The sequence below is a fragment of the Neoarius graeffei genome, chromosome 18 (genome assembly GCF_027579695.1).
Source record: "Neoarius graeffei isolate fNeoGra1 chromosome 18, fNeoGra1.pri, whole genome shotgun sequence".
In the NCBI taxonomy this organism is placed as follows: Eukaryota; Metazoa; Chordata; class Actinopteri; order Siluriformes; family Ariidae; genus Neoarius; species Neoarius graeffei.
Genome location: NC_083586.1, coordinates 41,650,608 through 41,671,510, shown reverse-complemented (window position 1 = coordinate 41,671,510; position 20,903 = coordinate 41,650,608). Strand labels below are relative to the sequence as shown.

General features: G+C 41.0%; 1 protein-coding gene across 11 annotated transcripts in view; it reads left to right on the top strand.

Annotated features, from left to right (window-relative positions):
- sh3pxd2aa (SH3 and PX domains 2Aa) overlaps positions 1–15,419 on the top strand; it is a 360,165-nt gene extending 344,746 nt beyond the window's left edge. For 6 of the 11 annotated variants that reach the window (XM_060898803.1, XM_060898798.1, XM_060898804.1 and 3 more), the window contains 6 exons: positions 4,492–4,609; positions 5,665–6,053; positions 6,202–6,216; positions 6,458–6,507; positions 6,619–6,738; positions 7,011–15,419. In XM_060898803.1, coding sequence (XP_060754786.1) covers positions 4,492–4,609; positions 5,665–6,053; positions 6,202–6,216; positions 6,458–6,507; positions 6,619–6,738; positions 7,011–8,936 — 2,618 coding nt within the window. In that variant the 3' untranslated portion in view covers positions 8,937–15,419. The remainder of the gene's footprint in view (positions 1–4,491; positions 4,610–5,664; positions 6,054–6,201; positions 6,217–6,457; positions 6,508–6,618; positions 6,739–7,010) is intronic. The other 5 variants (XM_060898802.1, XM_060898807.1, XM_060898806.1 and 2 more) reach the window with 1 other exon arrangement.
- Positions 15,420–20,903: the final 5,484 nt, after the last annotated feature.

Below are 20,903 nucleotides of genomic sequence, written 5' to 3'. Positions count from 1 at the left end.
GCAGGACGGCTTGCCATCATTGATGGAACAATGAATTCTGAATTATATCAGTGAATTCTCAAGAAAAATGTCAGGACATCTGTCCATGAACTGAATCTCAAGAGAAGGTGGGTCATGCAGCAAGACAACGACCCTAAGCACACAAGTCGTTCTACCAAAGAATGGTTAAAGAAGAATAAAGTTAATGTTTTGGAATGGCCAAGTCAAAGTCCTGACCTTAATCCAATGGAAATGTTGCGGAAGGACCTGAAGCGAGCAGTTCATGTGAGGAAACCCACCAACATCCCAGAGTTGAAGCTGTTCTGTACGGAGGAACGGGCTAAAATTCCTCCAAGCCGGTGTGCAGGACTGATCAACAGTTACCACAAACGTTTAGCTGCAGTTACTGCTGCACAAGGGGGTCACACCAGATACTGAAAGCAAAGGTTCACATATTTTTGCCACTCACAGATATGTAATATTGGATCATTTTCCTCAATAAATAAATGACCAAGTATAATATTTTTGTCTCATTTGTTTAACTGGGTTCTCTTTATCTACTTTTAGGACTTGTGTGAAAATCTGATGATGTTTTTGGTCATATTTATGCAGAAATACAGAAAATTCTAAAGGGTTCACAAACTTTCAAGCACCACTGTAGTTATTTATGATGTCCCATTATGTACCTGTGCAATGTATACAAATGAGAGAGTCTGATGCTGTGTAAAGCTTACATAAGCTGTGATTGTTGCTTGTACATTGGCTTTCATCAGAATTCCTGCTTATCCTTCATTTGTTCTTGAAAGTCTGAGGAACCTCGCAAGCAAAATGTTTATATATAATAATTAGCTATGTTTTACATGAAGGGCTAAGAAACCTCTTGATTCTTGATTGTGTCATGGCAAGCTGGGGGTTTCAAAGAAGCCTTTTCTTTAGAATACAGGGTGTGTTTCAAAAAATGTGATATTATTTGAGATGTAAATATCCCAGAAACTACATAGTCGAGGCAAATGAAACTGAACAGGCTTAATGTTGAGCAAGATAAGATTTATTCCTCAAAATGTGAATGAAAAATTCAAAGGTATGTGGATTCCATGAACGATTTCACAAATTTTCAATTTCCGTGCTGCCTGAGACACGGCACACATCAAGTCGGTAGTCCAGCTCCTGCCAAACACACTGCAGCATGTCTTTGGTAACAGTCTTTTCTGGGAACAGTGCATTTTTAGAGAATTCTCTCATAAATGCACGCCGCACAGTTTTGTTCGACTGTGTTCGAGCATGCTCTAACACACAAAACGCCTCTTCTTTTCCCGTGAATGGCATTTCTATACCTAAAAAGGTAAAAACAAAAAAAACATTAAACATAAATTTTTTGACCTGTTTCCATACATGCTGTTAAAATTTGAGGTCAATTGAACGAGAATTGGCAAAGTTATTAGATTGTGAAATGATCTCAAATTTTTTGAAACACCCTGCACTAAGCCACACCCAGATATATGTTTGATAAGGAAGGAATAAAGAAATGATGATCGCTATGAATAGGAAAATAACCAATTACGGGGTGATGCGAGCGAGAGATCTCTTACCACCCGTACCTTTTTAAAAATGATATTATTATCCATTTATATACTGTACACAATACTACACTATGCTACAATCACAGGTTTAAGTGTATAGAATTATCCTTTCTTCTGGTGTCGAGTATACAAAAAAAAAAAGATAAGGTCCTGAAGGAAAAGTTTGGGCACCCGACATGGTCATTACTTAGTAACACCCCCTTTGGCAAGTATCACAGCTTGTAAACACTTCTTGTAGCCAGCTAAGAGTCTTTCAGTTCTTACTCGGGGGATTTTCACCCATTTGTCCTTGCAAAAGGCTTCTAATTGTGCAAGATTCCTGGGCCATCTTGCATGCACTGCTCTTTTGAGATCTATCCACAGATTTTCAATCAGTGCGTTTACATGCACATAGAGAAAATCGAATTTCTGCTGTAGCTCGACTGAAATCGAAGTTCTAAATGCCATGGAAACACCTTAGCTCGGCTGAAATCGAACCGAACTAGATTTCTCGTAATCGAGCTACGCGACCTAGATTATGCGATTGTAGCCGAGCTACTTAGTGCATGTAAACCCTGTCGAGCTACGTAGTCGAGCTACTTACTTCAGCACTGCCCCTTCCGGAAGTGACGAGTGACGAGACCACAAGCAGGAAACACAACAGCCTCGGTCGGAACTGATAACTTTGTTTATACTCTTGAATAGCTCTTCTTCATGACGACAACCGGATGTGTACCAACACGATGGGGCGTGTAGCGCCACCTGTGGCTCGGGTGCACAATGTACCTCACACAATAGCTCGATTTCCTTGTGTGCAAGTAGGATTGGATTTCTCTGGCACCCCTGCTGGGACCCTTAGCTCAATTACCGACAGTAGCTCGATTTGGATGTGCATGTAAACACACTGAATGTTGTTTAGGTCAGGGGATAGTGAGGGCCAGGGCAAAACCTCCAGTTTGTGCCTCTTGAGGTATTCCATTGTAAATTTTGAGGTGTGTTTCGGAACATTATCTTGTTGTAGGACCCAACTTTTTTACAGATGGTGTGATGTTTGCTTCCAATTTGCTGGCATTTATTCAAATCCATTCTTCCCTCTAACAATGAAATGTTCCCTGTGCCACTGGCTGCAGCACAAGCCCAAAGCATGGTCGATCCACCACCATGCTTAATAGTCAGAGAGGTGTTCTTTGGGAGTTTCAAAGAAGTGTTTTCATTAGAATACTAAGCCACACCCAGATATATAAAAACACACCAATAAAATTAATGAGGTAAAACATCAAACAGTGTGCCACTGTATCGTTTCAAGTGCAATACAGGTCCGATTATTCCTGGAATTCGGCACCCTTTTTTCTCCAAACACACCTTTGCACACTGTGGCCAAAAAGTTCTCGTTTGACTTCATCAGTTCACAGAACTTGTTTCCAAAATGCATCAGGCTTGTTTAGATGTATTTTTGTGGCTGAATTTTGTGGCTAGGACGCAGGAAAGGTTTTCTTCTGCTGACTCTACCATGAAGGTCATATTTGTTCAGGTGTCGCTACACAGGAGAACAGTGCACCACCACTTCAGTCTGCTCAATTTTGCTGTAGGTCTTTTGCAGTCAAAGGGGGTTTTATTTGGCTTTCTAGCAATCTAATGAGCAGTTCTTTCAGAAAGTTTTCTTGGTCTTCCGAACTTCACCTTGACCGCCACCGTTCCTGTTCACTGCTATTTCTGAATAACATTACAAACTGAGAAAACAGTTACCTGAAAATGCTTTGCTAACTTCTTGTTGCCTTCTCCTGCTTTGTGAGCATCGATTATTTTATTTTTCAGAGGGTTAGGGAGCTGCTTGGCTGTTGATTTTAGGGACAAGTTTGAGGAGTCAGACCCTGTGTCCGAAATCGCTCCCTACTCACTATATAGGGCACTATATAATGGGGACACCGTTTTGTAGTGCTGTCCGAAACCTTAGTGAGGATTATTTACACCCTATATAGTGCACTCAAAGTATCCCACAATGCATCACGAAAAGTAGTATACAACGATGGTCATTAACCAAAGCAGTATATCCCATCATGCATTGCGGTCGCGCTGAAAGAAATCAAATTAAAAGTCTCAAATTTGATTTAATAAAAGGCAGCGGCAAAGAAGAAAGGATTCAGCCTTGATTTAAAAGAACTGAAAGATGCAGCTACTTTGTATTGATTTAATGTGGGAAATGCGCTCAGTATAATATGGATTTATCACAAAAATACACACATGCGTGTATTTATTATTTTGAAAACCCACCAGCCGACTGATCTGGCACGTTTTAATTGTGCGACAGTAATGACGTAAATACCGGCGTGATGGACTAGTGTCCTAAAGCGTTTTTTCATTTTTCCAATGAGCTCACTATATAGTCCTCTATAAAGTAATTCCCTATATTGGGAGTAGTGAACGAGTGAGCGATTTCGGACACGGAGAGAATTTTTATACAGCTTTGAAATCTGCATCACCTGGCCTTTCCTAACGATGAATGTGAACAAACCATAACTCAATAAGCTAACTAAAGTCTAGAAGCTTGGTAAAAGTTACCTGAGAACTCAAATGTATTGGGCTGCCCAAACATTTTGCATGGCGTTCATTTCCTTATTTTCCACTCTGTAATTGTACAAAACAAAAATAATGCACAAATGTCGCATAAATGCTGAAAAGACATGCGTCATGTTTAACTTTATATCTTTTGGGGATCGGTTCGTTTTCTGCTCACTTAACTATTCACAGTAACAGACATTTTAAGCAAGGGTGCACAAACTTTTGCATGGCACTGTAGCTGTAAGCTGATCGCAAGTTGTTAGTTAGTTGCAGCCTTTTTTTCCAGCCTCATGCAGAGATATGAGACATTGGCATTGCTGAGCAAAGGAAAAACCAGAAGCAATAACTTTCTTGACTGACATTTTTTTTCTCTTTCTGTCTTTCTTTCTCTCAGAGGAGAAGTACATCACTGTGCAGCCCTACACCAGTCAGGGTAAGGACGAGATCGGGTTTGAGAAAGGAGTAACCGTGGAGGTCATTCAGAAGAACCTGGAAGGATGGTGGTATATCAGGTAAACGTGGTCCTCTTGTATTCTCAGAGCTGTATTGAGCTTTTTTATGAACGCAGTACTGTGTGACTTTTGGAAGCTTAGTCACGGGTGTCTTTTTACTGTTTAACTGAAGGATATAATGGAAGCTTTTATCAGTTGCCTTTTCAGGCCACGAGTTCTTGCACCAGCTCTATAGTTCTCTTGTTTTAAAGAAAAGTTATGTGTTTTATGAAAGAATTTTTTCTCTCTCCCCCCTCTCTCTGTCCCTTTGTCTTGTGTATTATTTCCCTCCCCTGGAGGGAGTCACTCAGCTAAAAATAAAAGAATGAGAATCATATGGCATTTTACAAACATGTGGCTTGCGGGGGAAACTCAATAATAAAAATTACTACAAATGCATAAAATAAAAAATCTGTCTCCATCGAAAGAAAAAACAAAGCTGGATACCACTTGGCTATTGCTTGAAGTCTCTTTTAATATGGATCTAAGACGAGTTTTGCCACTGGCATAAGTTTTTTTTTTTTTTTGCTGAGATTTGAAAAGGAGAATTAATTTGCGCAAGCAGCGCTATCACAAATTGTTACTCTCACTCAGGATCTTTCTACTTTATAATTCTTATTCTTATTATTATTATCCTAATGTTTTTTAGGATGCTATTTCTCCCTCAGTCATCACCAGATTTCACATGAAGAATACGTCTGGGCCGAATTAAGTTGCTATGACTTTTGGTGCTGATCTGGATCACCAAACCAGAAGGATCCGTGAAAAACAGGCTTTTTTCCTCACTAAGCATCATTCTCTATCTCTTACCATTCCGGATCTGTAGGGTACGGCGACCGGACGTCCCGGTTTGTAAGAGCTAGCGCAAATCACTGTGACTTTAGTCACAGTTTATTTTTCTAGTTTATTTTCTTTCAGTGTAAAATAACAATTTGAATTGAAATGGTCGAGATTTGTCCTTTGCTGCTTTAAGAATGTTCTTCCCTCATTTCAACAGGGTGAGAAGAATTAAATAAAATTAATCAGCATGGATTATGGCCCTAACAGACGAATAACTTTTGTCGTTTATATTACAGGTACTTGGGCAAGGAGGGCTGGGCCCCGGCTTCATACCTGAAGAAGCTGAAGGACGACCTGTCCCCGAGGAAGAAGACCCTGACTGGCCCTGTGGAGATCATAGGGAACATCATGGAGATTAGCAATCTACTCAACAAGAAAGCTGTCAGCGAGAAGGACGTGCAGACGGACGGAGAGGCCACCACACCAGATCGTCACATCTCCAAGAGCGAAATCAGTCTTCCCATGCCATGTGCCCCTGAAGCAGACCAGGCTTCAATGACAGCTAGTAGTGCCCCAAAGGCAGGCTTACAGCCTGCATGTAGTGCCACCTTACAAGACACTAAGCCAAAGGCAGAGCCGGGCTCGCCTGCTATAGCAAGAGTGGCGCCACACCGAGTGGAGATCGGTAAGAATATTTACCAAGTTAATCTGTCATCCTTTTCCACAACCTGGTTCATTTGACAGCTTTTGGTTTGATGTAAGGGCAGTATATTGCACAAAACTGTACTATAAATTATCCATTTAAAAGTATGCCCCTGTTTTCTTTTAAATAGGCTTTGACGCTATAGGTAAGCCAAACTTTCTGTCAGTGCAAGATTACTAAAATAAATAAATAAATAAATAAATAACAGTGTGTTCATGTAGAGAATGTCACTAAATCTACTTTGTACTGAATACCTGTTTTGTCTCGTACAAATGTCAGTCTAAGGTTTGGCTTGCTTGATTACAAAAAATATGGTGCAGTGTTTACCAATTACATCTTGGTTGTGTGTGTCAGCTGGTAAAAAGAGTTTCCTCTCCATTTTGCAGGATCTCCAAACCTCAGACAGAAACCTCCCCCTCGACGAGATACAAATCTGGTTAGTTAGAAAAACCTAAAAAAATTAGTAAGGATTAATTTATGGTATACCAAGTGAAACTGAACAGCAGTGAATATATACTGTATATATATAACTATATGCCATTTTCAGGGATTCCAGCTGCCAAAGCCTCCAGAGCCCCCTACTGTGGAAACGGAGTACTACACCATTGCAGAGTTTCAGTCCTGCATCTCAGATGGCATCAGCTTCCGTGGAGGACAAAAGGCTGATGTAAGACCTGTTAACATAAAGTGGAGGGTTATGAATATATTATATTATATTATAGGTCCTCAGTGTGATTTAAGAAAGTACAATGTGAAAGCTCTGTAAAAGTGGAGCTTTTTCTTCAAACCCTCATGAGACCACCCTCACTCGACCATCCAGTCCTGAACCTAATTTAAATAAACATCAGGAAAACATATTAGTTTATTAAAAGTGACTTCAGTGATATCAAATGAAATGGATGAAGCTTTATAATAAATAATCGGTAATGTGATCTGCAGGTAATAGAGAAGAACTCTGGTGGGTGGTGGTACGTCCAGATTGGGGACATGGAGGGTTGGGCACCTTGTTCCTACATTGACAAGCGCAAGAAGCCTAACTTAAGCAGGAGAACTAGCACACTCACTCGGCCCAAAGTGCCACCCCCAGCACCACCTGTCAAAAAACAGGACTCCGAGGACACATCTTGCCCCAGTGCTTCTGCTTCCAAAGCTCCAGAATCCCCCAGTAGACCTGTATATGAGGAGCCAGAGTATGACATTCCTGCTATTGGATGTGATCTGGAAGTGGACACAAGCATTATAAAAAAGGAGCCTCGTCCTGTGCTTATAAAAAGCAGTAAAGCTGCCGCTGAAAGAATCGCTCAGGCTACAGGTAAAGCCTCACCTCTTTTTACTGTGAAGACTTCCCCCTTAAGGAATGAACACGCAGTGGAAGAAGTCACCAGAGAGGAGGCAATTTATGAGAATGATGGCTTTAGGTATTCCTCTGATGACTTTGCCTCTGCTAGAGAATCAAGTGCTGTGGGTTCAGAATCCCCAAGAAGTCGTACTTTGGGCCGCAAACCCCTGGGGTCTTCATCTGGGGGAGGAAAATCTTTTAGGGACCCTCCAGATCTGCGCACTCAGTCACTAACCCGTGGTGAGAAGACCAGCCCAAGATTGTCTTCAGATGAATCTGGCCGAAATCCCAAAAGAGAGCCAGTTTTACGCAAGGATGTGGAACTCCGGATTGGTCAGAGCCCCTCAACTCGTCCCAAGCCAGTGGTCCGACCCAAGCCCCTATTGACCAAGTCTGAAACACAGAGCCCAGAGAGGATGGATATTAGTAGCTTGCGGCGGCAGTTGCGTCCTGCAGGAATTCGACATGGGATGGTCCGTGCACGTGGCGGAGAAGACTCTGAGACCGCATCAGTGGTGTCATCAGAGGATTCGGTAACCTCCCGTAGCACTTCAGACCTCTCCAGCACCTATTCTAAGGGCAGCAGAGGGGACTCTGATTATGAGGGTGCCTTGTACCGTACTACAGACGCGTATGAGCGGGCACAAGAATCTGAGCTCAGCTTTCCTGCTGGTGTGGAAGTGGAGGTACTGGAAAAGCAGGAAAGTGGCTGGTGGTATGTCCGCTGGGGTGTAGATGAGGGTTGGGTGCCTACATTCTACCTAGAGCCTATTAGGCAACCTTCAGATGCAGGTGTCTCAGAGTCTCATGAAGGATCCCTGGCAGAGCTGAGCAACACCAGCAAGTCAAATAGCTTAGAAAAGAACGAGCAACGTGTCCAGGCTCTCAATAACCTAAATCAGCAGAATCTACGTCGGGCAACAAATCCCAGCCCTCCTATTCCCAATAAGCCACCTGGTGGCTTTGGTAAGCCATCCCCCCAGCTCAACGGTTCAGGTGTACGAATGCGGAATGGTGTTCGTCAGGCAGCTGTGCGACCACAGTCAGTTTTTGTGTCCCCACCACAGCCTGTGAAGGACACCAATTTATACACAGGGTCCTTAAGGCGCAATGAATCACTAGGTGCCAGCGATCACATGAGATCTAGTGGTGGTGTGCGCCGAAACTCCTCCTTCAGTGCTGTGCGGCCACAGCCTGTTAGCGATGTAAGGATGAGGACTGGAACCACCACAGTTGCACCAGCAGGAAGCTGTAGCCCCTTGATTGCCCAGAGAAATGGAATTCCAGTCTCTACAGTGAAGCCCAAACCCATAGAGAAGACGCATCTCATTCATAACAACCTAAGGGAAGTCTATGTCTCAATTGCAGATTATCGTGGAGACGAGGAGACTATGGGCTTCCCTGAAGGCACCAGTCTGGAGGTTCTAGAAAAGAACCCTAATGGATGGTGGTACTGCCAAGTTCTAGATGGCCTACAAGGAAGGAAAGGCTGGGTGCCATCCAACTACCTTGAAAGAAAGAAATAGCACCAACTCACCTCCCCAAAGAATGTTGCTTAAATTTAAATGTACATTTGCTATCAAACTCTATGAGGAGGAGGGTTTTTTTTTGTATCAATATGAGACACTTTAGTGCTGGTTTACTTAAAAGTACATAAGACTCCTAAAGATGATCAGTTATGTGTAAGTGGAGTACGCAAGTAAGAAAATGGCAACAAGCAAAACTGGGCTATCCCAGTATCTTAAGCATCATTGGAGGATAATGTCTCCAGTTTGAAAGAAGAAGAACCGAAATGGTTTTGATAGAATGGTAGATCCAGGCAAATGTTGAGAGAAATTTTATGCCAAATGGGTGCCTTTGTCCATCATTGACTGAATGTTAAACGGAATAATTTAAACACCAGTGAATCAGTATAAGTACCAAACTTCAACTTGGTGCCATAGGCCTATGAGCACAGAAATCAACCAAAACTATTTTTGCTACAAAATTACTGAAAAAAAAGAGAAATTGAGAGATTTCAGTATGGGAGTAACACACAAAACGAGTGAGCACTCAAAAACAAGAATGTAAGACATCAGATACGCAAATAACAAATGGTCTTTACCGTTGAGTGCATTTAAAGATTACATTTGATTTTCATCTTTTTTTTTTTTAACTTTTGTTCAGTTTTTAATTTTTAAATTGCTTTATCGTATCTTGTGCATTTTCATGTCTTCCTTAGAGATGTATTTCTGCTTTCTTGTGACATCCCTGCAACTCTATCGGCCTGGAAAAAAAAAAAAAAGCCCCTCAACGAGATACTTGTCATGTGATCTTTCATTTGTTCTGATGTGTCTCTGATGAGGGTTTCGTAATTGGCTTTACGTGTTTTTTTTTTTTGTTTTTGTTTTTTTGTTTTGGCTGTCCATTTCCCTTGACCCCTTTCCTTACCTACAAAGCCCAGCCAGCATGAATAAAGGTCACTGATTCATTAAAGAAAAAGATGTGGTGCAGTTATGTGTAACTCAGATCGACAGGAAATTAGATACTCTGATAAGTTGGACTTTAATCCTTTTTACCCACCTTATATCTGGGTATCAAGCCCAGACAGAGTTTAGTTTACAAAATTGCACAAAACAGGTTATGTTGCTGCTCTAGGTCTACTATATTTACTGGTTGAAAATTTTCATACTGGAATATATGGCTTCATATTCTCCAATCTATCCCAGGGAATTAGTTACGTAGAAATGAGCCCAAAATGTGATCAAACGAAAGCAAAATGCCAACACGTTTGCTAGTTTGTTTTGTTTTATTTTAGTATTTATTTTGTGGTTACAAAGAACTTCGGTGTCGTCAGCGAACCCAAACGAGGTTTTAGAACTGAGCAAAAATAGATATTTAATTACTATATCTGGAAACACTTGATTTTTTTTTCTTTACCCACAAAAAGCACATTGATATGCAAGGTTAATTTCAACATATAACGATATTGCTGGGCAGTATTGGATTCCAAGTTGAAGTTACACAGCAAGCAGTTCAGCGCAATTAAAAACAAATTGTACTGTCTTTGATTAGAAAGAAACGGACGTACAATTAAAATTTCATCGATACAGCTTGAATTATCGTTATTTCCAAAATGATTGGTTTGTTTACTCCAACAAAATGTTTTACGCCCCCCCTCTTTGACGGACCCTGATTTAAAAATAAATGTATGATCCATGTCAAAAGGCTGATGTTCAAGACTGCTGAAATATTTTTCTAACGAACAGTGCCGTGTGAACTCTTAGTCGGGTCAAGCACTAATGTTTTTTTGTGTAGTTTCTCTGCTGGACAGTATTATAGTATTAAACAAAGTTAAGTACCTGCTAGATTGCAGTTGTATTCTATTAAGCAGTAGTTTGTTTGTTTGTTTGTTTGTTTGTTTGTTTGTTTGTTTGTTTGTTTTTCTTTCTTTTGTTCTTGTTGTGTGATCGCACTAGGACAATAATGATGAATGGAGTGGCTCATTTGTTGTGAGATGGTGCATTGTTTTGGTAAATCAAAAATGCATCTATTTAAAGATGCAGTGTACTTCATCAGTACATTATTTATTGAACAAAAATGTTCTTTTTGTATTTATGATTATTTAACAATTTTTTTAAAGGAAAATATTCATTACCGCTTCTCATTTTGTGCTCAGTGCTCTTGCCACTGCATAAAGACTCCTCAGTGGCGTCCTCTAGTGAAACAGATTGGCTACTGCTATATTCTGGTTATATTTTTGTACTGCCATTGATCTGAGGCCAGCTGGCATTTTTTTTCCCCACTGTTTTTAAATATAAAAGCAGCTGAACATTTATTCATATAGAATTTATTTTCCCGACACCTTTTTTTCAAAAGCTGATTGCTGCACCTTTAGCAACTATGGACACTTCCTCTCTCATTATTGGACTTTCTATAATGCCAGATATTGCTTTTGTGTCGCCCCTATATGCTATTTCTTTAATATGAAAGTTACAATTGGGGGGGAAATAAAAACACAAAACGAAACGTGCAATTACGCCAATGACAAAATGATCAAATTTACCATGTGAAGTAGTTTTCAGATGAGTCGATTCAGTCAGAATGTAGATAATTTATTTTGCTCGTGATATGAATATTACTTGTATGTCATAGAGGCTTGGTAATTTGGAAAATAAGAGGTTTAATTTAATTCAGTTTCATCCCCCGCCCCCGCTCCCCACCCCGACGAAGGCATTATAGAAACGTGTCGACTCACTCCAACACTTTGAATGGATATTTCTTCTGTCAAGTAAATTCCATTTACATTTTGCGCTTCGTTTTGTTTGCATCAACAATTTACAAGGGAAATATTACTTCACGCTAGGCCTTTTTTTTTTTTTTTTGTATTATATAATTGTGTATCATCTATCGTTTATGTTCTGTCTTCCTTTTTTATATCTGTATTTTTATTGTGGTTTATTATTTCCTTTATCCCGCCCCATGTGTTTTTTATGACACAAATGTAATGAGGAAATGTGCAATAGAATAATCGGCATCTCACCAAAAACAAGGAACTGTCAGAGGTTTTTTGATACTGGATCAAGACCCTTACTTTTTGAAATGTCAGCTTTTCACATCAAATCAAATGAACATCTGTCGACCGTCATCCTCGTTCCACATTTTCCAGTTGGAGATTCTGAATGTCCCAATACGCAGGACACATGGATATCGGTGCCTGACTTCATAGCAGGACTCTTTGACCCAAACCTTTTTTTTGTGTTGCCACCATTTATGTTGTTGTATTGCCACAAGACCACACCAAGCGATAATGCCCCTTTCTTCTGCCAGTGGGATAAAATTTGAAGCGGAGGACATTGGAGTCTTCCTCCTTCACACTGCCAGTGTTTTTATGTTCCTGTCCATCCCACTGGCTTGTACCCTTATGTCGAACTTTAAAGCAGGACCTTGTGACCAGCCGTAGCTTCCATTCACGCTGTACCTCTACAACCAGTCAGAACAGGGATTCTCCTAACCTCGTCACTAACCTTAAGACGTCATAAAGCATTCCGTTGTTGAATGTGGTTTTTTTTTTTCTCCAATTTACAAAGTCCCTGTGAGACTCTTATCAGCATTGTTTGAATGTACGTAACAAGGCCACTTTAATACAAGAGAGTACACTCTCAGGAAGGAAGAAAGATAGGAAATTGTACTTTTGGACATATATTTTGTACCTTTAGTTTGTATCCTTTACCTGGGAATGCTGTTTAAAGCTGGCCAATCAATAAGATCCGAATATACACCGTAAATCGTTTTTAAACATAAACTATACTCATGTTTCCAAGGGAAAGGTGCGTACTAAAGGTAGAAAATATACTCCCTTGATGATCCCACCCCAACACCAAGGAAAAGTACAGTGTGTTCCGTTTGTTTCTGAGGGTATCGATTAACTGGATCAAAGATACAGGAAATCCAGCAGCTCTTTTTGAGACAGTTTTATCCATGGCTTGAAGTGGAGGATTTCAGAGGCCTTTTGATCTTTCGGATGTTCTCATTCTCACAAGGGAAGTCACGCATGACAGCCCGAGCCTTTGCATTTCCAAAAGTCGGCCGAGTGAAACAACTGATGCAGCACGGCATTTTGCGCTCACTCGTCTTGCTGGCTGTTTTTCTTTGCTGTTCACTTCACTCTTGGAAAAAAAATGGATGCATCCTAAAAGGTTCTTGTCCTTCAGGGGAACCTTGAAAGCTTCTATGCAGCAAGCTAGAAGAAATGATAGAATTCCTTCATAAAACTTGCAACTATCCAAAGAACTTCTGAGGAGGCGTTGTTTCCTATGAATGTACGCAGCATTACATTTAACAGTTATTCCACGAAATCGAGTCGTACATGAGCTGATATCCGACGAGGCGCGTAGCACCGAGTCGGCTATAAGCCGTGTACGACGAGATTGAGTGGAACGACTGTTTTATTCTATCCACATTCACTGGCTTTTGAGAAACAGAGCATTTTTATTTTTTGCAAACTCAATAAATAAAAACTTTATACAGAACGTCCGACAAAATCATTTCCGCTTAGAAACCGGCGAAATGACGGCGACAATTTGTGAAAAATACTTCGATAATAATAATTCTTGAACAAACAAAAATCTTCTGACCATCAAATACTTTTATTCCATATTTTGTTGGGTTTTTTTTTGTATTTTTGTTTTCAAGTAGAGTTTTTAGTTCGTCCTCGGTTGGTTCAGCAACACGCGCCGCCGTTTTGTTTTTCTCTACTCACGGTATATGAGCTGATATCCTCGTAGTAGAGTAGCCAATCAGAGTGCACGATTGCTCATATCCAGTGAATGTAGATAGAACAATTTACATTGTTCCTCTGCTGGGTTCCGCGACCTAATCTGAGACAGATATCTGATTAGCCCATTAGTTACAATTACAAGAATGGACGCTTTTTATTTTTTTATGCTCTCCAATAGTGTTTCAAAATCCTCCTTGCCTCTGATCAGTCGCTATTTGTCCCATCTGAATATAAACCAGTGCTCGAGAGCTCATTTTCAGCCTTTGTTTCAAGCATGGGATAAATCCTGAATGGCAGGGTTTGTAAGAGAGAGAGTGAGAGAGAGAGAGAGAGAGAGAGAGAGAGAGAGAGTGTGTGTGTCTGTATGAACGTGTGGAGATGGTTTGCATGTTGGTAGGATTTATGAGAAGGTGGAAAGAGAAAGTTGATCGATGGATGGTGTTAGTTAGTTTAGGAGGTGGTTTGGGCTCAGTCAGGTTCTATGAAATCAAGTTGGACAGCAGTGATGTACCTGTTCGAATGCAACCGCTTGAATTGTAGCCCTGAAGACATGAAATCTGACAGGTGTCGGGGAAGAAGTGCAGGAAACAGATGACCGGGCCTCAGAGATAATTAACGGTCAGTCTGAGGACTGTGTAGCTCTGTGAATCATTTATAGCTGAGCCGGGAAGCGCTGACACTTCGTCTGAGGTTTTAGTAAAAGCTCTGGTCGGTGAAGCTTTGCCTCAGGCCTGCATTTCTGAAAACACAGCTTATTGCTAGTGCTTTGATAGATGATTGCGTTTGGCGTCAGGGCCTTTTGGTATTCCGCACGGATCGACCGTGGGCGGCCTTCATTACAAAGCAGACGTTTGGAGCACTGTGGGCACCGAGCGCTGCTGTGAAATCACATTAGCCAAGCAGCCAGTTAATTACAGCTCTTTGGGGGTTGCATCCTGAATCCCAATGACCGCTAACTGAGGAAATCGAGCAGTGCACACGGATTAATGATGCGTCATTCTCATCCGACACGTGTCCGATTCAGAGTCGCTATAACGTGATCGCTGACTCGACCTGACTTGAAAGACCTTTTTGGCAAGGAGCTGATAGAGAAAGCTAGCTGTATGTGTGTTCTGTTGAGACGTATGAAGTGTTTCTGAGGAGTTTATGTACGTGTTCGTTTCGTGTTTGGGGTTTATCCTGCGTTGTTGATGCGATAGAGCTGGATCCAGAGTGGCAGGGGGCTGTGTTTTTCGTGTCGTCGTCTTGATGAGAAGCAGCGAGGAATGGCGAACACGCTGGGTCTGTCTAATGTCTCGCCGCTTGCTGTCTCTGTCGCTGTTTGACTCCTCGCTCTAATTATCATTTCTCTTGAATTAATTAACAGACAAGGAAATAACGGCATGCTGTGGCAGACAAAGACTCACTCGAAAGCCATCGACCGCTGTGTGTTGCATCGAGTCTCACTCTGCCGACAGTAAACATGCCATCAAGAGCTGGGTTTATCAGCAGGGGGGCTTTTAATAACCTGCCCTCAGGATCAGGTCTCTGTCAGATATATACTCTTCTTCTCCTACAATAATCTAATTGGATCTTCAGTACATTTTTGAAAGCAGGTGGTCTACAGCTTTACTGTTTTTTTTTTTTTTTTCCAGCAATGTTTTGTTGTTTTATCTATTTTGTATTTTGTTCATGTTTACATTGTATCCTGCATTGCCCTAAAAGAAAAAAAAACACAATAAAATATATCATTCTTCTTCTTTCCTCTCACTGTCACGCTGTCACAGATTCTTTTTACTAAATGTAGACTCGAGTCAAACTGATGCATACGCCTTTATTTATAGCACACGGCAGAGTGGAAATGTAGATATATGTGTTCCCACAGTATGCTGCAGGATGAATAGTGCAGGAACAGACATGATTTGTTATAATGCAGCGCTTTACTGATGGAGATGAATGATTCAGTGATTCGGTTTGGTTCTGCCTATATCGTATGAATCTTTTATCAGCTCAGTCATTTAAAATAGTTGTTTGGAATAAAAAAAAAGTACGTTGTAGCTGCATTTATTAATATTTTTGTTTTTTTTAAATTATGATTTACTCAAGGGTAGTGCAAATATATTTTCCTACACTAGGGGGCAGCCTTACACAAGCCAAAGCTATATGAACATTAATGTCTGAGTGATTTGATCAGGATGAGATGAGAGTTGATTGAGCGTGTGTGCAGGTTTGCACAGCGGTACGCAATGTCCTGGTAAACATTAATAATTAGAACGATAGGTCAGAAAGTCCATATTTAAGCTAAAGATCCACAATTAAACAAAGACAGCACATGTGGAGAGCTTGGGAATGAAGCTAAGAGAGATGAGACTGAGATGGTATGGGCACATCCTGAGAAGAGATGCAGAGCATGTTGGAAGGAGAATGTTGAGGATGGAGCTGCCAGGCACACGGAAACGATGAAGGCCAAAGAGGAGATACATGGATGTGGTGAGAGAGGACATGAAAGTGGCAGGTGTGGTAGAGAAGGATGCGGAAGACAGGGAGCAATGGAGACGAAAGATCTGCTATGGCGACCCCATTGGGAGCAGCCAGAAGAAGAAGATGATCCACAATTAAACAAAGACATATTGATATGGGAGAACAACCAGTCACCTTGATCAGCTCTTCACTGTGCTTAAATATCTATTTCTCTCAGCTCTTTCATGGCTCTCTCAAGGTCTGCTGAGGTTTTAACGAGACTGAATCAGTGTTAAGGAGCGTTTTGGTGACGCACATGAATCCTGGATGGATGAGATCTCCAAAACACCAGGTTCTCAGTACGCAGTGGTTAGTATCCACCAAAAGTGGTCCGAGGAAGGGAAACCAGTGAACCGGTGACAAAGTCATGGAAGACCAAGGCTCACTGATTTGTCTGGGGCGTGAAGGCTAGCCCGTCTGATCCAGAACAATTTGCTGAAACTGTTAATGATAGAAAGGTGTCAGGACACACAGCTTGCTTTCCCTTACAAAAATTAACCATGGTTTTACCATGGTTTATAGTTATTCATGGTTTTTTTGGGTAACCATGAAAACCATGGTGCATTTTACCTCAATGTTCACTTAAATTTTCAGTTCTAAGTAAATGTTAATGTATCTGGGCTGTTAATCGAGATCCTTCTCTACAGCATTGACTGTTGGACGAAAGCATGGTAATACTACAGTTAGTGCATCCTTTTAAAAACCATACTATCCCTTTTTAAACTAATTTCGTAGTTACTATGACCTATTACACATACAACTATGATGCTACCACAGCTACTGCAGTACTATGGATAAACCACAGTAATGCTATGGTTGGTTCATAGTACTTAGAATCACCATGAAATACCATAGTAGATCCATGGTTACTACCATGGATGAACCATAGTAATACTATGGTTGGTTCATAGTACTTAGAATAACCATGAGATACCATGGTAGAATCATGGTTACTACATAAAAAACATGGTAAAACCATAGTAAACCATGGTAGATTTTCGTAAGGGTTGTATGGGGCTGTGTAGCTGCAGACTGCTCAGAGCGCTGACCCCTGTCCACCACCGACAGCACCTACATGAGCATCAGAATTGGACCATGGAGCAATGGAAGACGTTGGCCTGGTCTGATGAATCAGATTTTCTTTTACATCATGTGGAAGGCTGTGTGTTGTGTGTGTGTGCGCGCGTCACTTACCTGGGGAAGAGATGACACCGGGATGCAAGAAAGGAAGAAAGCAAACCGTCAGAGGAAGTGTGACGCCCTGGGCAACGTTCTTCTGGGAAACCTTGGATGTGGATGTTACTCTGACACCTACCACCTACCTAATCACTGTTGCAGACGCCTTCATGCTAACAATGTTCTGTAATGGCAGTGGCCTCTTTCAGCAGAAATTCCACTGGAAAAATAGCTCAGGATTGGTTTGAGGAACACCAACTTCCCCAGGTCTCAATCCACTCGAACATCTGTGGGATGTACTGGACAAACACATCCAATCCATAGAGGCCCCGCCTCGCAACTTCCAGGACTTGCTGCACAGGATCTGCTGCGAACATCTTGGTCTTGTGGGGACCATGCCTTGATAATTGTACTGCAGCCAGCCACTAGAGGGCCTCAGACATTTTGGTGTCACATTTGAATCCCTGTTACAACTTCTACCCTTATGTACATATAATCACTGGTGTGATGTCATTTGGCTAAAACAAAGCATGACATCATGATATCTCATGTATTGATTCCACAACTGTCAAGTGTGCTGGAAGATCCATCATGTCATCAGTGTTTGTGTAAATCTTTTAAAAATCATTCAAGGTGCTTGTAACAGAATGGTATTGAATACGACTCCTGTGTGTTTAGATTATAATCATCCATAACCTCTCCTACTATCATTTTCCAAACAAGCGTAATGAGCACTAAATATGAGAACAGGACCAAGAACAGCGTGTTGCTGAAACACATTTGGAAAGTTTATTGACACAATCGTTCTATGACTCACACTATACAAAGCTTACAAATCAGTCACCGTCTGCAGCACTACAGTAAAAATAAACACCCTGGACAACGTTTGCACGACAGAAAATAGATTCACACACTGAATAACTAATCTAATGGGCGAGTTGCTGCTGAGGGTTTGAGTTCGTTAAATCACTGATTCCACCGGCTTTGAACTCAGGGTGAACTGCTGAACAGCTAAACTCTACTGTATTTGGAAATGAAACAAATAAAACTTTTGAATGAATTATTTTTTTAAAGGTGCAGAAGGTTTCCAAACCTGTAATAATAAATATTATTTCAATGATTCCTTAGAAAAAGAAATATTCATACAGTAACTCTGGCATCTTTCTTCATTTCGCAAAGTGCTGCGTCTTTATCTCAACACATATTTACGGTAGGTGCAGCATGAACTTGGATTTAATGCTCATTGCAATTTGCATTGCAGCCATCGGAGGATGTTAAAATGACACACCGCACCTTTAATGCCTAATGACCTGTGCTGAGTTTCCCAAAAGCATCATAGCACAAAGATCATCTTTAAACGGTAGAGCAAGCAGCACAGTAAGCGCTCTCTCTCTCTCTCAGTTAAGATGCTCTTAGCGTTAAGAGGCTTTTCGGAAACCCACCAATGATTAGTGAAGAAATGAAATGAAGTAGAATAAGGTGCACAAAGAAAATGAATTAAAAAATGTCACGTTGCAAGAAATGAACCACTGCATTCCCGCAAAGCAGAGCTATTCAAGATGTTAGAAGGTTATTATCTGTACCATATATTTGAACATTCAACACATCATACCCTACATGAATAAACCCATTATTACAGGGTTGACAACCACCAGAAGTGGTCAGCTGTGGAGTGTCCTCATGTAGGTCCTCAGCAAACATTATTCTTGGTAAGTTGTTTGAGTTTACACTATTCATAACGGATAAAATCACAGCCAGTTTCACTTTAGGACAGGATTAGCACACTTCCTCAATGCTGGGCTAATACATTTGATCAGGACATTGATATAAAGTGGTCATAGGTGATATATCTAAGCCCAGAGATAAAGACGTTTAAGAAATGTATAATCACAAGCTTTATAAAGTGACTTGAAAACATAATGGCCCTTATGAACGTGTCTATCTGATTTATAAATTCGTTTATTCATCTTTAGGAGCTGCTTTATCCTAATCAGGGTTGTGATGGAGCCAGAGCTTCTGCTGGGAACACTGGGTATGAGGAGGGAATAAATCCATCACAGGGCACCAAGCAGGTGCACGTTCACAGCTAAGGGCAAGTCAGCATAGCCAGAGAGCAGAGAACCTGGAGGAAACCCTCATGAACACAGAGGGAGAACATCTCAAACCCTTCCCAGACAGTAACTTGAGCTCCGGATCGAACCGCGTACACTGGAGCTGTGAGACAGCAATGTTCCCCAATTATAAATTACAAGCGTTTATTCACAAATAGCATTTCTTAATTCTTAACATTATGGCAAAACTAAAGATTGTACCTTGCCGCTGTTGTGTGCTGATCTTGTACCCACAAGGAACATGCAGTATTTATAAGTGTTCACTGCAGAATCCTATAGTAAAGCTCATGGATACAAGCTAAGCATCTTCTGCTTCTCGATTCAGGAAATACATTATAGTGTCACCCGGAGAGGAACATCGAGTAAAATAAAATAAAAATAATCCTGATTTTTAGTCTCATCATAGCAAAGAAACACACAGGATAGTAGGTGAGAGCTAGAATTGAAATTCAGGTCATGGTCAATGGACATAAATTAACATCAAAAAGTCGTAATAACCAACCTCAAGCAAATCATACAGCTCCAAGTCTAACGGAAAAAGAAAAGTATTGCATGTGTGGTATTTTCGTTCAAGAAGAAGAAGAACTGGGCTTTCTGTTGTCTGGTTCTGGCATTACAAAACATGCCATTTCTAACTAGCCTCGACTCAAAAAAAAGGACGCCCAAGTTTTTTAATATGTACACAAAGTCAAAATTTGAGATTTTCTTGTGACAGCAGCGATGAAAAGGAGCAAAGTCCAGATGCAACGTTGCCTGAAGATGAACTGTCTGTTGCTATAGCAGCATAGATTTTAGCCCTGGCTGTCACGATTGATTTCCACGCCCATGTTAATTTAAAAAAAAAACGCCCTTCATCAATATCGTCCCTGATAAGTGGCCGTGACATGATCCATCCATCTGCATGTCGAGCTAAACTATGAGAATGCTCGACGTTTCATCATTTAGTCTAGAGGAACCCTATTTTATGTTTACCCCTAAAGAGGGTGTATCATGACATCATCAGTCCATCTCCAGCTGTGAAATTTATGGCTAAAAGCACTCTTAAGGCAAAATGATTTGCTGAAATCCTTCGCTTTGTCCTCCATAAGTCAGTCTCTTCACTTGTCCTCATTCGAAACATTTCATCCTTAACCTTTGCATGTACAGGATCATGTAACTACATGCAATGAAATAAGCATGTGCTCAAAATGTCTGCAGCCTTGTGCTTCCACGCTGCCCTCGAGGAGCTATTATCCTGCAACATGTCGTATTCGGCCTTGAATAAAGGGGTACTTGGTGAATTATGGATTGCCCCCGCAAACGAAATAGCCTTGTCTGACAAATGATCTTTTCATTGTTTAACATCTCAAGGCTGTGTTTCTGCTCCCAAGACTCTCGTCTCCATGGCAATTGCATGTGCTGAGTGCTTCAAGAAGCTGCTTTCAACACTTGAATGGCAAAACTGACAA